Here is a 20,732-nt window from a genome sequence, read left to right as displayed (position 1 = left end):
TATCCTAGGCTGGTCCTAACTTGATACTAACTAGGAGATCCAGTTATGACATACAATTTTTTTTGGAAAATAAAATAAATAATTTTTTTCACTTTCCAGCAAAACATTTCAATTTTGAAAATACACATTTCTTGAAAAATAATTTCTGCACTGATCTGTTAATTCTACAAATTTATAGAAATTGATTAGTTTGAAATGTTTTCTTAGAAACTAAAAGAAAAGAGCAATTAAAATTGTAATTAAATAAATAAATAATTTCTTTTTCATTTTCCGGCAAAACATTTCAATTTTGAAAATTCACATTTCTTGAAAAATAATTTCTGCACTGATCTTTTAATTCTACAAATTTATAGAAATTGATTAGTTTGAAATGTTCTCCCAGAAACTAAAAGAAAATAACAATTAAAATTATAATTTGTTGATGATAGAGGGTCTGAACCAGTGAATAAAACTCAATTACACAGCCCCACAAAAAAAGAAAAGTACCCTGCGCGAAAGCCCACAGTACCATACCCCTATGTATTTTGATGCGCTGAACACGAATCCAAAGTCAGATTTGCTTTATCACGTCAGGATTTTTTTCTAACCTCAAAAAACATGTCAGATTTTATGTAATTTATGTAAAATACAAAATTTTTTAAAAATTGATTAGATTTGTCTCAAACTTGTTTCTTGGGGGTTTTTAAGATCGCTGATTACGAATCTGCAGTCAGTTTTTAAAAATTCAAAATGGCGGATCCAATATGGCGGCCAAAAATTTAAAAATTTGGTGGATTTTAACTTTACTTGGTACATAGGGGTTTTCGGGGTCGCTGATTACAGATTTGCAGTCAGATGTTAAAAATTCAATATGGCGGATCCAATATGGCGGTCATTTTTTTAAAAATTGATTTATTTTGCTTTAAAATGGGTACTCAGTGGTTTTTTGGATCACTGATAACAAATCTTCAATTAGATTTTGAAAAATCAATATGTCCGTTTGAAAATAATGTAATTTTTATTTATGTCTGTTTATGGTAACGGACTCGTTTGGCTTCGAAAGACCTGTGCAGTAGTTTTCTTTTTAAGTTTACTCTTCCTGGAACAATATCCCTTTTTAGCATCCAACAATAGTCAGCCATCATATTTACGTCCCATCTGCCTTGATATCTGCTCTCCATTTCATTAATATCTTGATGAAACCGTTCTCCCTGTTCCTCGCTGTAGTCTTCTAAATATTTTGGAAAGTAACTCAGATGTGAATGTAGGAAATGGAGCTTCAAACTCATCAAGCATCCCAATTTTTGAAAGTTTTTGATCATAACATTCACTATTAGTTCCCAATTCTCGCTCTTATGGTTGCCAAGAAAGTTTTCAATAACTCCCTTAAAACTAAGCCAAATGCAGCTTTCTCTTTTTTACTCATTACTGTGATAAATTTTTCATCTTTTACTAGTTTGCGAATTCTGGCCCAACAAAAATTCCTTCCTTTAATTTAGCATCAGATAACTCTGGAAATTTTTGTTCTAGGTACTTGGAACTAATTTGACAGTTTCATAATCTTCTTTAAGTTCAGTGGAATGGGCTACGGGAATTGAAGCAAAAACATTAGTGTTATGAATTAGCACTGCCTTTAGACTTCTTTCAGAAGAGTCAATGAATAACGTCTAGTCTTATGTTGATCTTCATATATGTTTGGTTTCAATTCATTTATTAGTCCTTCAATGTCAGAACAATATACTAATGAAAGCTCATCGTCTTTTGTAAAATATTTCCGAAATTCCTTTTCTCTGTCACGATAAAAGTAAGCTGTGGTGCCTTTAGATAACAAATTTTTCTTTTTTAAAACTGAAGCTAGATATCTAGCTGCATATTCTATTTTTGCATTTTTCTATCTAGCTGATATTCTGCTCCATTTTTGGGTAATTTTAAATCTCTGATGAGGTTGCTAAGCTCTTCTTGCGTAAAGCCTTCTTTAAACTTTTCTTCCTGATAACCATCTGGAATATAAATATCATCATTGTCTTCTACAATATTACTAATCGCATCACTTATATCGGAAAGTACATACTCTAATGGTGAACTGTCGATTTCCATATTTGCAGAAGAAAGAGTTAAATGACTTAAAATTTCGGGTTTTTCACAGATACTACACATGCGTAAATTATATTCTTTTATTTTATTTTTTTTTTTTTAAGGCTATAGCCTTTTACATTGGTCATGCAAAAGTAGCAATCTTCTCGATTCAATGGTTTTTTCCACAATGTTGGTTTTTTAAACTTCAGGTGTTTATCCTCTTTCGTATCATTCCAACGAGTTAATATTGTATAGCAGGAACTGCAGATTGTATTTGGAACCCATTTTTCATTCTGATTGACTATCTCAAAATCAAAACAATCTTTGTAAATTTGTTTAATGTTTTCATTAATTAATTTGCGATTTTTCGGGATATAAAATTGTCCGCATACGTAACAAAATACATCTGCATTGCTGTCACATGTATGTTGTGAGGTTGACACTCCAAAAAGAACTGTTGAAGCGTTTGAAGATTTTTTATTGTTTTGATTTTTGAAAGCCATGATATTTAGGAAAATGCCCGCACGCTAGGGATCCTGGTCTGATCGCAGGCGAGTCCACCGTCCTAGGGGTGATAACCCTCATACCTCCCTAGGCCTAAGTATGAGAGCTTTCCGACTTTGACGAGGACATTATCAACTTGTCGTCGGACACACTACGGTATCATCCTCACACCCTAACGTCCCCCTCCAAGGCAGCGCGCCTTCGCTGGCTTCGTTACTTCGATAGACAGGAAGCAAATCATTCTACACATCCTATTTCGGGGCAGTTGTCATCGCCTACTACATCTATCGAAGCAGCAGGATTAATAGACCTTTTCATTTAAGGAATCTGTACTGCGCAAGCGCGGAGTATATATATAACTTCCGACAAAGTTTCGAGCACTTTTTGTACAAAATGCACAGTGCTAATAGTGAAAAGTAATTAAAAAATATTACTAATGAATGTAGAAAAAAAATTATCGTGTATTAAAAATGAGCAGTATCCCTGAGAAAAATAATCCACAAAGGAAAAAAATTGATGCACAAAAAAAATATTGTTTTGGGAATTGCAAAAGTGATGCTCGTTGCAAGTCTTATTTGACTGAAAATTATTACTTTATTTCTTTCCCAAAACCGTTTAACATTTAGAAAATAAAATATTAGGAATAAAAATATTCGAAGTAATTGCAAAACTTGTCAAGTATATCGAAAATGAGACCTTTGGGTAAGGTTATGTTCAGAACATAACATAACCTTATTTACATATATACAATATAGACTTTTTTACCCTTTAAACACTGACTTCGGCTTTATAACCATATTTTTTATTGACAGCTACAGTATTTTTCTCTACCTGTTTAAACATTAATTTTGCTTCTGGAATATCATTTTCATCGAGTTTTTTATTTGAATTGTTAGCACAATATACATTCTGACACAAAGTTGCTCGAAAATTTTGAAATCGCGCCGTCTGTCATGGCGTAGCTTCAACTTCCGGTCTTAAATGAAAAGGTCTATATTGTGCCAAAGCACAACGGAAATACAATACAGTATTATGTCCTAGCAGGCCTGCGTTCAAGAGAAAAGTATTCTGCAATTGTTGAATTGAACTTCACCCAGAAACTATGCCTAATTCTCTAGAAATGTTTCTAAATGTCGTCTCGATAAATACATTTTAATTTAGGCATTCAGGTTACCAAAAATCTGCATTTCCTGCTGCATAAATGTTTACCAACAAACTTTTCGAAACTTTTAAATTAACCGACTCCCAAAATGCTTGCATATCAAGTCATATTGGACCAGTTGTTAGAAATTTTTAAAGTCTGATTTGAAATTTGTGATCAGCGATCCGAAAAACCAGTGAGTACCCATTTTAAAGCAAAAGAAATCAATTTTCGAAAAAATGACCGCCATATTGAATTTTTAAAATCTGACTGCAAATTTGTAATCAGCGACCCCGAAAACCCCTATACATATACCAAGTAATGTGAAAATCCAACAAAATTTTTTAATTTGTCCGCCATATTGGATCCGCCATTTTGAATTTTTAAAAACTGACTGCAGATTCGTAATCAGCGATCTTAAAAACCCCCGAAAAACAAGTTTGAGAAAAATCTAATCAATTTTTTTAAAAATTTTGTATTTTACATAAATTACATTAAATCTGACATGTTTTTTGAGGTTAGAAAAAAATCCTGACGTGATGGAGCAAATCTGACTTTGGATTCGTGTTCAGCGCATCAAAATACATAGGGGTATGGTACTGTGGACTTTCGCGCAGGGTACTTTTCTTTTTTTGTGGGGCTGTGTTATTAGGATTTACTCCACTAATATTGACAGCTAATAAGGCTCATACGTCAGATGTACCAGTAGCCATCCTTAAGGTAAATGCTATCAGAATTGAATGTAACATTACTACTGGTGCATACATAAATAATAAAAAGGTACACACAATTCACGAATTTTTTCCAATTGTTCCAGCTGGATATAAGATTGTGGAAGTTCCATCTCACGTCATTTACCTTCCAATCGCCGTGAAGACAATACATAATATTCAAGTAAGAATCGTTGATCAAGACGGAGATTTAATAAATTTTAGAGGTGAAACTATAACAATTCGATTACACGTTAAATCAACGTAATGGGAATTGTATTTCATAGAAAAACTGGTGGAAGCTATATAAAAGAGCTGCCATGTCAGAAGTCATTCATTCCTCAATCAGTTCTCAAGAGACTAACATCTCAGAACATACTATTTCTAAAGCAGCTCGGCCTAAGAGTTTATCAAGAAAACAAGGGAAAAAATTGATTTTTCACATACTTTTTATTTGTTGTTGTAACAAAAATGGAAGAAATTTTAAACATTCTAAGTCCAGTTAAATTTGATAATTCTGTGGCTCACTATGAGATTCATGCACATCAACCATACGTGTCATCAGCATTTAATAACCGTGACGAGATTCGAATTGCAGTTCAACATCAAGACTTGTACATTCTTCCCTCTAAAAGTACTCTACACGTCACTGGCAGAATTGTTAAGCCAAACAATACGCTTGTAACTAATACAAAGTTAATTAGCAATGGTATTTCCTACCAGTTGAATGAGATTCGTTATGAATTGAATGGTGTTGAAATTGATCGCTGTAATCTTCTCAATGTTAAACTTTTCTTAAACTCACAGTACTATCCTTATGGAAATTTAAATTTTACTCAAAACAAATTTTCCATACTATATGATATGTATTGTAATTTTCAACCATCCTACTATGGAAAAGTATCTGAACCTTTATTAACTAGAAATAACTTTAAAGATTATGCACCATTGGCTGTTATTGATTGCTCAAAACAAAACGAATTTCTAAAACAAGCATCTGTAGATGTGCGATTGGAATTTGAAGCAAATGAAAATTTTCCAGCCAATATAGCTGCATATTGCCTTATAATTCACGACCGCATTATACAGTATACACCAATCAGCGGCGTTGTTAAAAAAGTAACGTGATTGGTGGAAATAATGACCAATCATAGAAGACATCGGTAGTGGGGGTATTTGGAGTGGTGGGGGAAAGGCTATAAAGAGAGCGTCTCTCTAAGGCTTGATTCTATTTCAGATACCATGGCGTACGTCGTAGATATTCAGTGCTTCAAGAGACCATACAACGAGTTTGTCATCAAAGAGTTGGCGATTCTACAACTTCAACAAGATGCTCATCCATTGGTCTACCTCTTCGAGCCGCCATATGCCTGGAGTCGATTGCCTGCAAGATACAAATGTGAGAATCGATGGCTTACAAATAATTATCATGGTATCGATTGGGCTGCTGGTGACGTATCTTATGAAGAATTACAACCTATAATAAAAGAAGTATTAATAGGTACACCTACTGTTTATGTAAAAGGATTAGAAAAACAAAAATGGTTAGAAAAATATACATTAAATGTGTGTAACGAAGGTATATTGCAATGCATAAGCAATTGCCATAGTCGTCGCGCTAGCCATTGGAGAGAGCGAGAAACGTCGGCGCACGCAGAGTCGTGTCTCTCTCTCCCCTTCCATACTCGTTCGTCTCTCTAGCTCACGAGAGACCAAGGTACCTCGCTGCACGATCGTAGATCGTCAGTTCGTCTACCGTCATGGCTCGAGGTGCTCTTCTTGCCTAACAGGTACGAACTCATGGGCATTATACTCAGGAGAGGTGCACTTCTGTGAGTAGTATGCCGACAAGAGAAATGTTCGTTCTACCCAGGTGCTCTTAGGTCGAACGAACTTTCTTTTACCAGGTGTTTGGCGACTAACCAGGGGTGCTCTCGTGGAAGGTTGCTAGACATTTTCTAGTTTTAAATGCTTTGCTTACCACCCCCGGTGTCCAGAGGCGCTCTTCTGTCCACCCGTGGTGACGACGGACACAAATTCTTATCCCGGGTGCTCTCAGGAGTAGAAATTGTGTTCCTAGAGTCAACTTAATAGATCAAATTTAAATTCACGTATTTTATTGTTCTGGCAAGAATTTCGGTAGCTTGCCGAAATTTTGAATTAACCCCTAGAAGCATAATGGTTAATTTTCTAGTGCGCTCAGGGAATCGTCGGTTACGTAAAATACGGAAACTAATTCTAGAACGGTTTCGCGAATAATTTGTTAAATGCCACGGAAGGCAAATAAGGGTTAATTATTAACACCGGGTTTTCTTTATTTATTTTACAGACTCTCAGGAGAAAATGGCAACTTGGTCAACGACAACTGAGCGAGACTCTAGGGCTATTTTATGTACTTAAATTCTCTATTTTGTTATTAATTTTATATTCTTTATTTTATTATTGTTAATTAAATTCTAACTGCTCTCTACGAACATTTTAGTTATATATATTTTTACATTTAATTTTATTCAATTCTTAATTCTCATTAATTTTCAAGTATTAACTTTATTAGTATTATTTTATATATATTATTTACTTTTGTTATTAAATATTATTTTGTTACAATATACTTACTTACGAAGGTTTAAATTTGGCCTAGTTAATGACTACACCTTTTCCAAATTTGGTCCTAATAATCTCCCTACTAGTAAATTATTGTTTTGATATAAAGATGGCGCTTTACGCCTAAAATTGTTCTTAAATAAAATAATAAGGTACCCGGACTCCATCCGGCGAGCGAATTCCGTAGCATATAAAAATCATATCATTACATGGCGCCCGAACAGGGACTAAAGTTAGTATTTCTTTTTGCCAGCACTAGGGTCTCGCTTACATTTTTTTTTAGTGGTTTCTTTTGTGGTGTGAAAACGAAGAAAAATTGAAGAAAAATGGATTCTTTCTGTTTTTAAGGGTTGTAACCTCATTTTTTTTTTGTTTTTTATCGCGTCTTGCGTATCGGAAAATTTTTTTTTTATGGCGTTTTTTTAAAGGTAGATAAATACGCAAGAGTGGGGGAAGAATTCAGGTTTAAATAGGGCGTTACACAGTCGGATCGGTCATAACGATTTTATTGCGCTTACCATACGGTTATACAGAATAAAATTCGTAATTTTCTTTTGCTGCTTTCGTTGCTTTCGTTGTTTTTTCTTCGTTGCTCGTTGTTGCTTCGTGGGATTTCAACATGGGGAATCATCTTCAGGACTACGAGATCTTCAGAATTTTCCAGAGTATTAATCGTCGGTTTTCTCCATCTGAACTATGGGAGGCTCTACAGGAAGTGGCTAAGATAGTGAGAAGACATCGAATCTCTAATGTACAATTACGTCGAGTTTTTCCGGAAATGTTGCTGGAGAGTGAAATGAGAAAGTTTGAAGTTCGGTTAAAGAATTTGGATTTCGATACAGCTTTGGATTGGAAGGAGAGTTTCTTTTGGACGCAGCTGTCATATGAAGAGACGAAAGGACCAAATAGGGCTCTAAATAGTGTGCCTAGGGTAGATCTGGGACAGTACAATAATCGTACTGCATGTTGGCGCTGTGGACAGGATGGACATCGGAGGACATCGTGTAGAAACATGCCAATTAAATTTTGCTCGAAATGTGGTCGACGTGGAATCTTCACTAGAGATTGCTGCAATAAAAACTGAGGTTAGAAAATATAAAAAAATTTTTCTTTTCCTAAGTATTTAAATTTCCTTACCTCTTATTTTCCCATATAAATTTTCTTTTCCTTGTTCTCCTAGAAGAAAATTCTCCTTCGTAAATTAGTTTAACCTTACTTTAGTTCAAGTTCTCCTTCTCTTCGGATTTTATTTTCCTTTCTCCTTTTGATTGTCCCCTCTGCTCGACTCCTTCCCACTCCCCTCAGTGGTGTCTTCGTGGTCCGATAGAGGGCTCTTCTGGTATATATAACCACATCAGCTGCTCCGAAGCTCAGAATACACTAGACCTTGTTACCTGGAAGTACTTTTAACGACCAAGCTTTTACAATGGGAGTGAAATGGATTTACGATATGAGCAAAGCGGATCTGATGGTGGAGCTAGAAGCATACCAGATAGATTCTGAGGGAACTGTGGCTCAACTGAGGCAGCGTATGGTAGCTTTTGTTAGAGCTAATCCTGAAATATTCGATAAACCACCGGATCCAGAGGACTATAAGGAAGAAGACGATAGGTCTAGAGATCTATTGGCTCTAGAGGATCCACAAACTTCTGGACATCAACAACAACAACAACATCAACAACAACAACATCAACAACAACAACAGCAGCATCAACAACAACTTCAACAACAACAACAGTTTGCGGTTCCTTCAACTTCAAATCATCCAGTGGATTTTGTACCCTTGGGTGCATCATCACCTTCTTCGGGAGTTAGTGACACTTATGTGTTAGATTCGATGAGGAAATGGAGTTGTAATTTTGATGGTCATGATCCTTACGCATTTTTGGAGAGAGTAGAAGAACTCCAAGCTGCATATGGGTTCTCGGACCAACAACTTCTTCGTGGTTTCCCGGAACTTTTACGTGGAGATGCTCTCCTATGGTACAGAAACGAGATTTCCAGTACCCACTCGTTAGCTCAATTAACAGCATCGTTAAGGAGGTTCTATTTATCTCCAGGTGAGCTTAGAAATCTGGAGTCTCAAATTTCTAATAAAATTCAGGGTAAAAATGACTCAATTAGGAGTTATGCGAATTCTCTTGGAACTTTGATGCGAAGACATGGAGGATATAGCAATGATCGGCAACTAGATACTTTATATTGGAACATGCAGCCAATATATAGATTGCATATAAGAAGATCGGAAGTTGATAGTGTTAGTTCTTTGATTCAACGTGTAGAAGAGGTGGCAGAGATAGTTAGTACGATGAAGACGGAAGATAAGCAGGAGAAGACTCCTACTAATCAACTAGCAGAAGTGAGTGTACCTTTTGATCCGAAAACTCACTGTTAGAGATGCGGTAAACCGGGTCATCGGCGTAATGTGTGTCGCAATAGACCAAAGAAGTTCTGTTCCTATTGTGGGAAAGAAGATATTTTTACGCGTGACTGTAAGTGTCATCCGTCGGGAAACGACAAAAAGGTCGAGCAAAAGGAGTAAGCTCGGCCTTACTAATCCCCGACTCCAGAATTTTCGTGAAATGCAATTGTGAGGATGTCTCTTTCTTCGCTCTAGTCGACACAGGTGCCGTCTCATCATTTATTAACCCCGAGACAGCAAATCGTCTAGCTAAGCTGGGTGGAGTATCGTGTTTAGAGGACATCAAGATTGCTTTAGCCAACGGTTCACAATATAAAGTGAACACTAGTTTTCAAATGAAGATTCTGGTCGGAAGAACCATGGTTAAACATAAATTTCTCGTTTTACCTGGTCTAATGCAGTCTATGTTAATCGGTATAGACTTGCTTAAAAAACTAAATTTTTCTTTATTAGTTAATAACCAAGACATCCAACTAGTTAAAAATGCTTTTCGTATAGAAGTATGTGAAGTAGGATCTCCTGGATTAAAATCAATGGATTTAGATCAAGAAAAATCTCTTGATCTATTATTGGAAAAGGAAAAAGCCCTATTCTCGGAAATTCAAGGATGTACACCGTTACTCAAACATGAAATTCGTTTAGAAGATCATACGCCCATTAAACAACGCTACCAGCCTAGGAATCCAGTGACTCAGGAAATGATGCGCCAAGAAACTCTAGAAATGTTGAAACAGAAGGTAATCAGGAAATCTAGGAGCCCCTGGAGTTCTCCAGTTGTAATGATTAAGCGAAAAAATGGAAAATTAAGATTTTGTATTGACTTCAGAAGGCTCAACAAAATTACTAAGAAGGATGCATATCCAATTCCCCGTATTACCAGTATACTCGATCAACTTAAAGGAGCAAAATACCTGTCAACATTGGATTTAAAAAATGGATACTGGCAAGTTCAACTCACCGAAGAAAGCATTCCACTTACAGCTTTTACAGTACCTGGTTTGGGTCTTTTCGAATTTCTTGTTATGCCATTTGGTCTTCACGCAGCACCAGCAACTTTCCAACGATTAATCGATCTAGTTATCCCAGCAGAACTCGCACCTAGAGTATTTTCTTACCTCGATGACATCGTTGTGACCTCGGAAACATTTGAAGAACATCTTTATCTCCTAGAACAAGTGTTTCAAAGATTACGTGAAGCCAAATTAATTCCAAATTGGGATAAATGTTTTTTCGCGAGAAAACAATTAACTTACCTAGGACATTTAGTCGACGAAAAAGGTCTTCATCCAGATCCAGAAAAGGTGGACGCCATTTTGGAAATTAAACCCCCTACAAACATCAAAGAATTAAGGTCATTTATTGGAATGATTTCGTGGTATCGTCGTTTTGTTAAAAATATTTCTCAATTAACTGCACCGCTGATTCATCTTTTGAAAAAGGACACTGTTTGGCATTGGGATGAGAATCAACAGGCAGCTTTCGACGAAATTAAACGGAAATTTACAGAAGCACCGGTGTTAGCATGTCCAGATTGGACTAAAACATTTTTTCTACAAACGGATGCAAGTTTGTTAGGACTTGGAGCAGTTTTAACTCAAAATGAAGGAGAAGAAGAAGTAGTTATTGCATATGCCAGTAGAACTCTTAACCCAGCGGAGAAAAATTATTCAGCAACGGAACTAGAATGTTTAGCCGTCAAATGGGGTGTGTGGAAAATGCGTCATTATCTTGAGGGTTATCATTTCATCGTGATCACCGACCACCAGGCTCTAAAATGGCTGAACAACATTGAAACTCCTTCTGGACGTTTGGCTCGCTGGATTATGGAGCTGTCACAATGGGATTTTGAAGTTCGGTATAAAAAAGGCATCGAAAATAGATTGCCTGACTATTTATCTCGTGTGCCGCTTCAAGTCTCAGTATTAAATAAATTACCATCTTGCCCCTGGTATCAACGCCAATTTAAATTAACCCAAGAACATCCAGACCGAAACCCGGACTTCAGGATTGAAGAAGGAAGATTATTTCATCATGTACTTCACTCCTTGGATTACAAAGAAACTCCTTATAACGAACAATGGAAATTATGTATCCCGAAAGAAGAACGTGATGACATCCTTAAAAAAGTCCACGACGAACCAACTGCAGGTCATCTGGGAGTCGCAAAAACTCTCGCTCGTCTGGGAGAATTTTTCTTTTGGCCTGGTATGCTTAGAGATGGTACTGAATATGTAAGAAACTGCGAAAATTGTCAAAAGAATAAAAGTTCTCAGCAAGCTGCTCATAATAAATTGCATTCTACAAATGTTGAAAATCCGTGGGAAATGTTATCCGTGGATTTCGTCGGACCACTTCCGAGGACAACTTCCGGTAACACAATATTATGTGTTATCCAGGATAGATTTACGAAGTGGGCAGAATTCAAACCTCTGAGGAAAGCGACTACTGTTTTGTTAATTTCTACATTAAAAGAGATATTTTTTCGTTTTGGATGTCCAAGAATAATTGTATCAGATAATGGCAGACAATTCATTAGCAACGAGTTTAAAAATTTCTTGGAAGATTTTGGTATTACACACCGTCTGACACCACCTTATTCTCCTCAATGTAATCCAGTGGAACGAGTCAACAAGGTGATAAAGACGATGATCCGACAATTCATGGACGAGAAGAAATCGGACTGGGATCGCCATCTACCGGAGTTGCAGTTCGCCTACAACACCGCGCGCCACTCAGCTACAGGTTATACGCCAGCCTACCTTACCACCGGCCGTGAATTTCTACCACCAGGTTTCCAAGACTCGCGTTTAAACTCCCTAGATAATACGAATACCAATATTCGTATTAAAAAAATTCAAAATGCTCTTGAATTAGTTCGTTTAAATCTTGCTCGTAATTTTCATTCTCAACAAAAACATTATAATCTGAGGAAAAGAGAATGGTGTCCAATTATCGGTGAAAAAGTATTAAAAAGAAATTTTCATCTTTCCAATAAAATGCAGAAAAAAAGCGCAAAATTATTGGAAAAATTTAGTGGTCCATTTTTTATTAAAAAGAAAATTTCTCCTGTAATTTTTGATCTTAAAAATCTAGAGGGAAAAATTTTCAAACACGTGCACATAAAAGATATTAAGAAATTTGTAGACGAAAAGTCTACAGAATAACACTGCCTCTCGTTTCGTTGTCTTCCCCGTCGTCCCCGTTCTCCCCGGAGATAAGATAAGGATTCCACTTAAATCTCAGCATTTTTTGTCGAAATATTCATTCAGTTCCGAGAAACCTGTTGCGATGTCTCGTACTACGGAAAAACTTTTTCAAATGGAAATACGGAAGCAGATTAAAATCAATGCTTTTGATCTCGATAATTTAAATTATGTTGATGAAGAATTAGATTTCGTTTTTCAATCTAATTTCCATAATGATTTGCCGGAAGTTTCAGAAATTGTAAAATCGGAACTCGAACTTAGTTTTGAGCAAGGGGTCACTAGAAAAAATAATTTATTGAAATTAAAAGCACCTCTTGTTAAACCACCCCGGGTCGAGTTATCGGGAAAAGTAGTTTGTGAATCGAGTTCATCTAATAAGGAAGATTTTGAGGAAATTTTGATTAAAATAGCAGAGAAAGAAGAAGAGAGAATGCGTGGAAAAGAGACGGAGAAAATTAAAAACATTTTAAGGGATTCTGCGTTTCCAATTGTCCAATTGAAACGTATTCCGTCACCTACGTTACCGGATATTATTCTCACAACCAACAAGGATCCAATTTCAAAAATTAAACTTATCGCGAAAAATAAAATTGCTAAACAAATGGTGAAGTTGAAGCCGAAGAAACCTGTGAAGAAACCGAAGATTGCCATCATTGCTGCTAGTCCTAAAAAGGAAAACAAAAAATTAGTTAATTGTATTTTAAAATCGAGTGAGGTAGTTAAAAAAAAAAGAAGTTCCTTACCATTAATTATTAAGGAAGAAATACTTACCACGCCGGTCGTTTTAAAGAAGCCTAGTCTTGATACGTTGTCGGAAGGTTGCCCGCAAACTTATGACGATCTTTTTGCAAGTTTGCAAGAAGTTATCGACATCACGGAGGATTTGCCGAATTTGGATTTAAATGTGCTTAACGCCATCGAGGTTATCAACGTTGAACAGCAGTTTGAGACCGACCTCAACAATAATATCACCAACTTCGAGGGTTCATCAGAGGATTTTCCAATTCCGCTGCCTACGTCGATGCAAGGTCGTCCATTTAGGGTTGCGCGTCTCCCTGGTGGTCCATGGGTGCAAGTACCCTTAGGTACGGATCGGTTTCGCATTCCTGTTCCGGGTGCTAAATGGGTTCTCCGGATAGTAAAGGAAACTGGTCTAATTAAGCATGCGAGATTGGTTCCGTAAGTTGCACATTTTTTTATTTTTATTTCTTTTCGTACGCTCATTAAAATTCGCTTTGAAAGAAGGGGGGATGTAACGAAGGTATATTGCAATGCATAAGCAATTGCCATAGTCGTCGCGCTAGCCATTGGAGAGAGCGAGAAACGTCGGCGCACGCAGAGTCGTGTCTTTCTCTCCCCTTCCATACTCGTTCGTCTCTCTAGCTCACGAGACCAAGGTACCTCGCTGCACGATCGTAGATCGTCAGTTCGTCTACCGTCATGGCTCGAGGTGCTCTTCTTGCCTAACAGGTACGAACTCATGGGCATTATACTCAGGAGAGGTGCACTTCTGTGAGTAGTATGCCGACAAGAGAAATGTTCGTTCTACCCAGGTGCTCTTAGGTCGAACGAACTTTCTTTTACCAGGTGTTTGGCGACTAACCAGGGGTGCTCTCGTGGAAGGTTGCTAGACATTTTCTAGTTTTAAATGCTTTGCTTACCACCCCCGGTGTCCAGAGGCGCTCTTCTGTCCACCCGTGGTGACGACGGACACAAATTCTTATCCCGGGTGCTCTCAGGAGTAGAAATTGTGTTCCTAGAGTCAACTTAATAGATCAAATTTAAATTCACGTATTTTATTGTTCTGGCAAGAATTTCGGTAGCTTGCCGAAATTTTGAATTAACCCCTAGAAGCATAATGGTTAATTTTCTAGTGCGCTCAGGGAATCGTCGGTTACGTAAAATACGGAAACTAATTCTAGAACGGTTTCGCGAATAATTTGTTAAATGCCACGGAAGGCAAATAAGGGTTAATTATTAACACCGGGTTTTCTTTATTTATTTTACAGACTCTCAGGAGAAAATGGCAACTTGGTCAACGACAACTGAGCGAGACTCTAGGGCTATTTTATGTACTTAAATTCTCTATTTTGTTATTAATTTTATATTCTTTATTTTATTATTGTTAATTAAATTCTAACTGCTCTCTACGAACATTTTAGTTATATATATTTTTACATTTAATTTTATTCAATTCTTAATTCTCATTAATTTTCAAGTATTAACTTTATTAGTATTATTTTATATATATTATTTACTTTTGTTATTAAATATTATTTTGTTACAATATACTTACTTACGAAGGTTTAAATTTGGCCTAGTTAATGACTACACCTTTTCCAAATTTGGTCCTAATAATCTCCCTACTAGTAAATTATTGTTTTGATATAAAGATGGCGCTTTACGCCTAAAATTGTTCTTAAATAAAATAATAAGGTACCCGGACTCCATCCGGCGAGCGAATTCCGTAGCATATAAAAATCATATCATTACATGTGTTTAATTTAGATGATTTTAAATGTCCGTCGCTAAAAAGTTTAAGTGTAGATATGTAGTTGTATCAATGTTAAACTGATTATTATAAAGTGTACTGTAACAACTATTATAAAGGTGCATGAAAAGTAAACTATAAAGGATGCATGAAAAGTAAACTATAAAGCATGCAAAATAAAATTTAACACAGTAAATTAGAAAAAAATAATTAAATGTATTATTTAAAAGCAACTTACAAATTTACATATATACAAGACATTAACTAAAAAACACATTTTTTTCATATGTAAATTTTGGAAAAGAAGCTAAAAAACTAAACGTGTAGAAAACAGAAGAAAATGAAGAATTAAATAAACATAAAAAACACATTCATATGAAAATAATTGAAATAATAATTAAAACTAAAATAATGTTAAATTAATATCAAATGTTAGAGATTCTTTTAAAAGAATATAAAATAAAGAAAATATCAAAGTTAGTATGCAGTAAATAAAAAAATGGAGTACACTGAAATAATGTACACTTTATATCAAAAATTTGATATTATTTTAAAAGAACATAAAATAAAGAAAATAGCAAAGTTTGCATGCAGTAAAAAAGAGTAAACTGAAATAGTGGAAACTTTATATCAAACGTTAGAAATTAAAAAATATAAAAATAAAAAAAATAGCAAAGTTTGCATGCAGTAAAAAAGATTAAACTGAAATAGTGGAAACTTTATATCAAACGTTAGAAATTAAAAAATATAAAAATATAAAATAAGGAAAAGAAGCAAAGTTAGAATGCAGCGAAATAAAAAAGAGTAAACTAGCGTCTTTTCTTAGAGGACGCTGTTGCAAAGACCCTCATAGCCTTACATAATCGTTGGCGGGTTGTTCCTCTGAGATGACGTGCGGGTATTTCAATAGCACGTCGTGGTGCAGGCACTGGGGGGGGGGGGCACGCGGTGCTGGTATTGGTTGAGCTTGTTCTAGTATATTCACAGGTTCAACAACTTGTCGCGGTCCTATTAATCTACCTTGTCGTGGTAATCGTCTTAATCCTTGCCTTAATGCAGGCACTGGGGGGGCACGCGGTGCTGGTATTGGTTGAGCTTGTTCCGGTTGTAGTTGTTGCTCTACTGGTGCAGGCATTGGTTGAGCTTGTTCCAGTTGTAGTTGTTGCTCTACTGGTGCAGGCATTGGTTGAGCTTGTTCCAGTTGTAGTTGTTGCTCTACTGGTGCAGGCACTGGGAGAACACGCGGTGCTGGTATTGGTTCAACTACAACCGGAACAAGTTGAACTTCTCGTGGTGCAGGCACTGGTTGAGCTGGTTCCGGTTGTAGTTGTTGCTCTACTGGTTCTATACGTGCTGATGATATGATTCGTGGACGAGTTCTTGTGCGAATCCATGGAGCCTGATTTGTAATATTATTATTTTCCTCATAAGTGATAGGAATATTTTCCTGTATTGCTTGCTGGGGAATGGCTTCTGGTCCTTAGTCCCAGCGATTTCTTCTTCTAATAAATAACTCCGGCTCAGCTGGATTGTACTCTATCTCTCTTATATTATTAAGTCTTTCGATCAAGTTCATCTAAATAAAAAAAAATAAACACACACTGGTAAAAGCACAATTTTGACAAGAGAAAATAAACAATGAAAATTAAATATTTTTCAGATTACCTGCCGTCTATATTCCATTTGTGATTGTCTAAATTGACAATTATTATCCCAGCAAGCACAATATGCGATTATATTCTTATTTGCATTCTGTAAAAAAATGATACAGTTAATTTGTAATGAATGGTTTTATTAATAAGATATATTGAAAAGCAATATATTTATAATGTATATTAATTTCTTATTACCATAAATTACAATTGTTGAACGCGTTTCGATGGATACGGCGTTTGTGGTATAGGTTGTGTTAGGTGTAAATATGGCGGCTCAGGAGTGACACTGTAGAATGATTCCCCACATTTTCAACAATTTTCATATATTTTATTTAAAGGCTTCAATACTCAAGTCTTTTTAAATTAATACATATAGAAATTATTTTAAAATACTTTTACATAATAAAAAATACTTTTGTACACATATAAATATATAATTAAATAAAATTAACCCGCAGATTAATATAAAAGTTTAAAATTCGCGCCATATATTAAAGAAGTAGAAAAAAGAGGAAAGTACAAAACATATATTTATGAAGCATATTTAAGTACCTAAAAATTTAATTAATGTTTATATTATTAATTATAATAATTTTATATGAAACTTATAATTATAATTTAAAACAAAAACCTTTTTATATACAATTTTCACTGTCAAAGTTTAATAATTTTTTCCACAATAGAATCAACCAATGAGAGTGTTTCATTCTTCTAGAACTGTCAGCATCTGGATTCGATAAAAAGTCGTGAACGTATTTTAGATAGCGCGAAATTCAATTTACATTTGAAACGCTTATTATAATTTTAAGTAATAATTTTACTTACCTTTATTAATAAATTATTTATAATTAATCAAATATTGTTAATAATATTAACAAACATGAAGTTAGTTTATTTACAGTAAATTAATATAATAAATAAATAAATTAACTAAACTAACCTTAATAAAATAAATAGTTTTTAAATAAATATTAATAATAAACAAATATTTACAATTAATATTTTTTTAACAATAATTTTTTATATATATAATAAACAAATATTTAAAATTAAAAATTTTTAAACAAACAGAAATGTATTAATAAGTAATTAAAATTTAGTGGCGCCATCTATTGGTTTATCCTTGAACCCTGTCGGTAAAACAGAGCACCCTTTCTAAGCCACTTGAAAGTTTGAAAATAAATTTTTAAATTTCCCGCCAAGCAGGTTTAAATTCGATGGTGGCGCCATCTAACGGCGGCAGCCGGAACTAAAAAATCGGTCGGTAAAACAGAGAACCCTTTTTAAGCCATTTAAAAGTTTGAAAATAAATTTTTAAATTTCCCGCCAAAGGGGTTTGAAATTCGCAAGTGGCGCCATCTAGCGGTGACAGCCGGAACTAACTCGGTCGGTAAGGTAGAGCACACCCTACCAGCCGCTGATAATGTAGGAATCTGCATTATCGACCGAGGGTACTTAGCCGAGATCAGAACCTGGAGCAGTACCCCTATATCTATACTACTGGGGGGGTTCCAAATTTCCGAAAAATAATTTTTCTGATTTATTTATTGAACAGCCTCTAATTAATACAAATTATTTGATACTCAAAAATTAAATATTATGAACCCCTTCACAGTGTTTGACGTCTATAGAGGCCAAAATAATTTGTGCCCCCAGTGTGTATGACCGCTATAGCGACATCGAAAATAAAGTTATATAATATTTAACGAATCTTGCTAAAAATGCCTACTTGGGGGTTTTCGGGGTCGCTGAATCCAAATCCGTTATTGAAAATTTTAAATTCAAAATGTCGGCTTCAAAATGGCGACCAAAATTTTTTTTAAGTTTACGAATTTGGCTGAAAATGCTCATTCGGGGGTTTTCGAGGTCTCTAAATCCTAATATTTAGTCAAAAATTTAAAATTCAAAATGGCGGCTCTAAAATGGCGACCAAAAAAATTTAAAAGTTTACGGATTTGACTAAAAATGTTTACTTGGGGGTTTTTGGGGTCGCTGAATTCGAATATTTGGTTAAAATTTTTAAATTCAAAATGGCGGCTTCAAAATGTCGACTAAAAATTTTTTTAAGTTTACGAATTTGGCTGAAAATGCTCATTCGGGGGTTTTTGTGGTTTCTAAATCCAAATATTTAATCCAAAATTCAAAATGTCGGGTCCAAAATGTCGACCAAAAAAATTTAAAGTTCTCAAATTAGTTCTTAAAACTTAAAGCAGAGGAATTAATATGTCCAATGTTTGAAAACATTGTGAAATACTCAAAGTCGATCTATATTAAAAAATTTAATAATAGTAATTAAATTAAATAGTTCGTGACTCCGGATTCGACTAAGAGCGGTGTTTTAAATAGTTTGTGTAAATATATATAAATATAAAAATATAATATATGTAAAATATATTATACATATATAAAAATATAAACCCCAAAAGACTCAAATAACTATTTATAACCACATTCGTAAACTTTTAAATTTTTAGTTGACATCTTGAAGTCGCCATTTCGAATTATAAAATTTTAACCCAATATTCTAATTCAGTGTCTCCAAAAACCCCGAAATGCTCATTTCTAGCCAAGTCCGAAAACTTTAAAATTTTTTCGATCGCCATTTTGATGCCGCCATTTTGAATTTTAAAATTTCAACCAGATATTCGAAATCAGCGACCCCAAAAACCCCCCAAGTGAGCATTTTTAGTCAAATCAGGAAAGTTTTAAATTTTTGAAGCCGCCATTTTGAATTTTTAAATTTTAACTAAATATTCAAAATCAGCAACCCCAAAAACCCCCAAGTGAGTATTTTTAGTCAAATACGGAAACTTTTAAAAAATCTATTCTCCAGTTTGTTTTTAATAAAAGGTTATCATTTGTACTTATTTATGTATAAATTACAAGAAATTAAACTTGACAGGAATATTTTTTTAAAATTTCAATAATATTAGGTTTTTCTTATTGGAATAAGCGAGCCAATACGCCCCGGCCAAAGTGATTTATCACGCCCCGGAGGTGTTTGTTGAATATTTTGTTATTTTTCATCATTATAGAAAGTATTAGACAAAAATTGTTAATTGTTCCTTAAAAACAAATGTCCTAAGCTCAAAACCTGATATACACAAATTTTTTACAACTATTTTTGAAAAAAATATAACAAAAAAACAAAGACTTTAAAAATTTACTTCCAAGTGTCAAAATACGTTTTCTATCATAGTTTCTACAATAAAGAATGAATAACAATGAAACTTGGTACAAACTTACAGTTAATCAAGTACATTATTTTGATCGGAGACCAAAATTACTCTGACTTATCACTTTTGAATAAATTCAAGTGATTCATTACGCCCCTGAGCCATTACGCCCCGGTCTTCCCTACTACTGCGCATGTTTAACTTCAAAATTGAAGTACTGCGCATGATTTACTAGTAAATTATACTACTGCGCACATATTAATATCATACTATACTACTGCGCATGTTTAACTACAAAATTGAAGTACTGCGCATGATTAACTAATAAATTATACTACTGCGCACATATTAATATCATACTATACTACTGCGCATGTTTAACCACAAAATTGAAGTACTGCGCATGATTTACTAGTAAATTATACTACTGCGCACATATAAATATCATACTATACTACTGCGCATGTTTAACAACAAAATTGTAGTACTGCGCACGATCAACTAATAAATTATACTACTGCGCACATATTAATATCATACTATACTACTGCGCATGTTTAACAACAAAATTGTAGTACTGCGCATGATTAACTAATAAATTATACTACTGTTCAGTTTTAAAAAAGTCATGGCACATGTGTAACGCTGTGACGCAAGGGTTAAGACTTGTATGTTTACAAAACGATTAAAAGCTTTAACGAAAGCGTTGTTCCTCTTGACGCTTTAAATGATCATCGAAAACCGTACGCAGTGATTTGGCAGAAAGGT

The 20,732-nt window shown here is 34.8% G+C and overlaps 1 protein-coding gene across 1 annotated transcript; it reads left to right on the top strand.

Annotated features, from left to right (window-relative positions):
- The first annotated feature begins 12,680 nt into the window (after positions 1-12,680).
- LOC122500019 lies at positions 12,681-14,782 on the top strand. The gene is made up of 2 exons (XM_043608696.1): positions 12,681-13,821; positions 14,652-14,782. The coding sequence occupies exons 1-2, from the start codon at positions 12,725-12,727 to the stop codon at positions 14,689-14,691; spliced, it is 1,137 nt and encodes a 378-aa protein (XP_043464631.1). The 5' UTR covers positions 12,681-12,724; the 3' UTR covers positions 14,692-14,782.
- Positions 14,783-20,732: the final 5,950 nt, after the last annotated feature.

This window comes from Leptopilina heterotoma, unplaced genomic scaffold (assembly GCF_015476425.1).
Source record: "Leptopilina heterotoma isolate Lh14 unplaced genomic scaffold, ASM1547642v1 Lhet_180, whole genome shotgun sequence".
Classification (NCBI taxonomy): Eukaryota; Metazoa; Arthropoda; class Insecta; order Hymenoptera; family Figitidae; genus Leptopilina; species Leptopilina heterotoma.
This window is presented reverse-complemented; position numbering and strand designations above follow the sequence as displayed.

Coding starts and splice junctions, on each gene's coding strand:
- LOC122500019 (XM_043608696.1), top strand. CDS start 12,725: ATGTCTCGTACTACGGAAAAACTTTTTCAAATGGAAATACGGAAGCAG. Junction 13,822..14,651: donor AAGCATGCGAGATTGGTTCC/GTAAGTTGCACA, acceptor TTTATTTTACAG/ACTCTCAGGAGAAAATGGCA.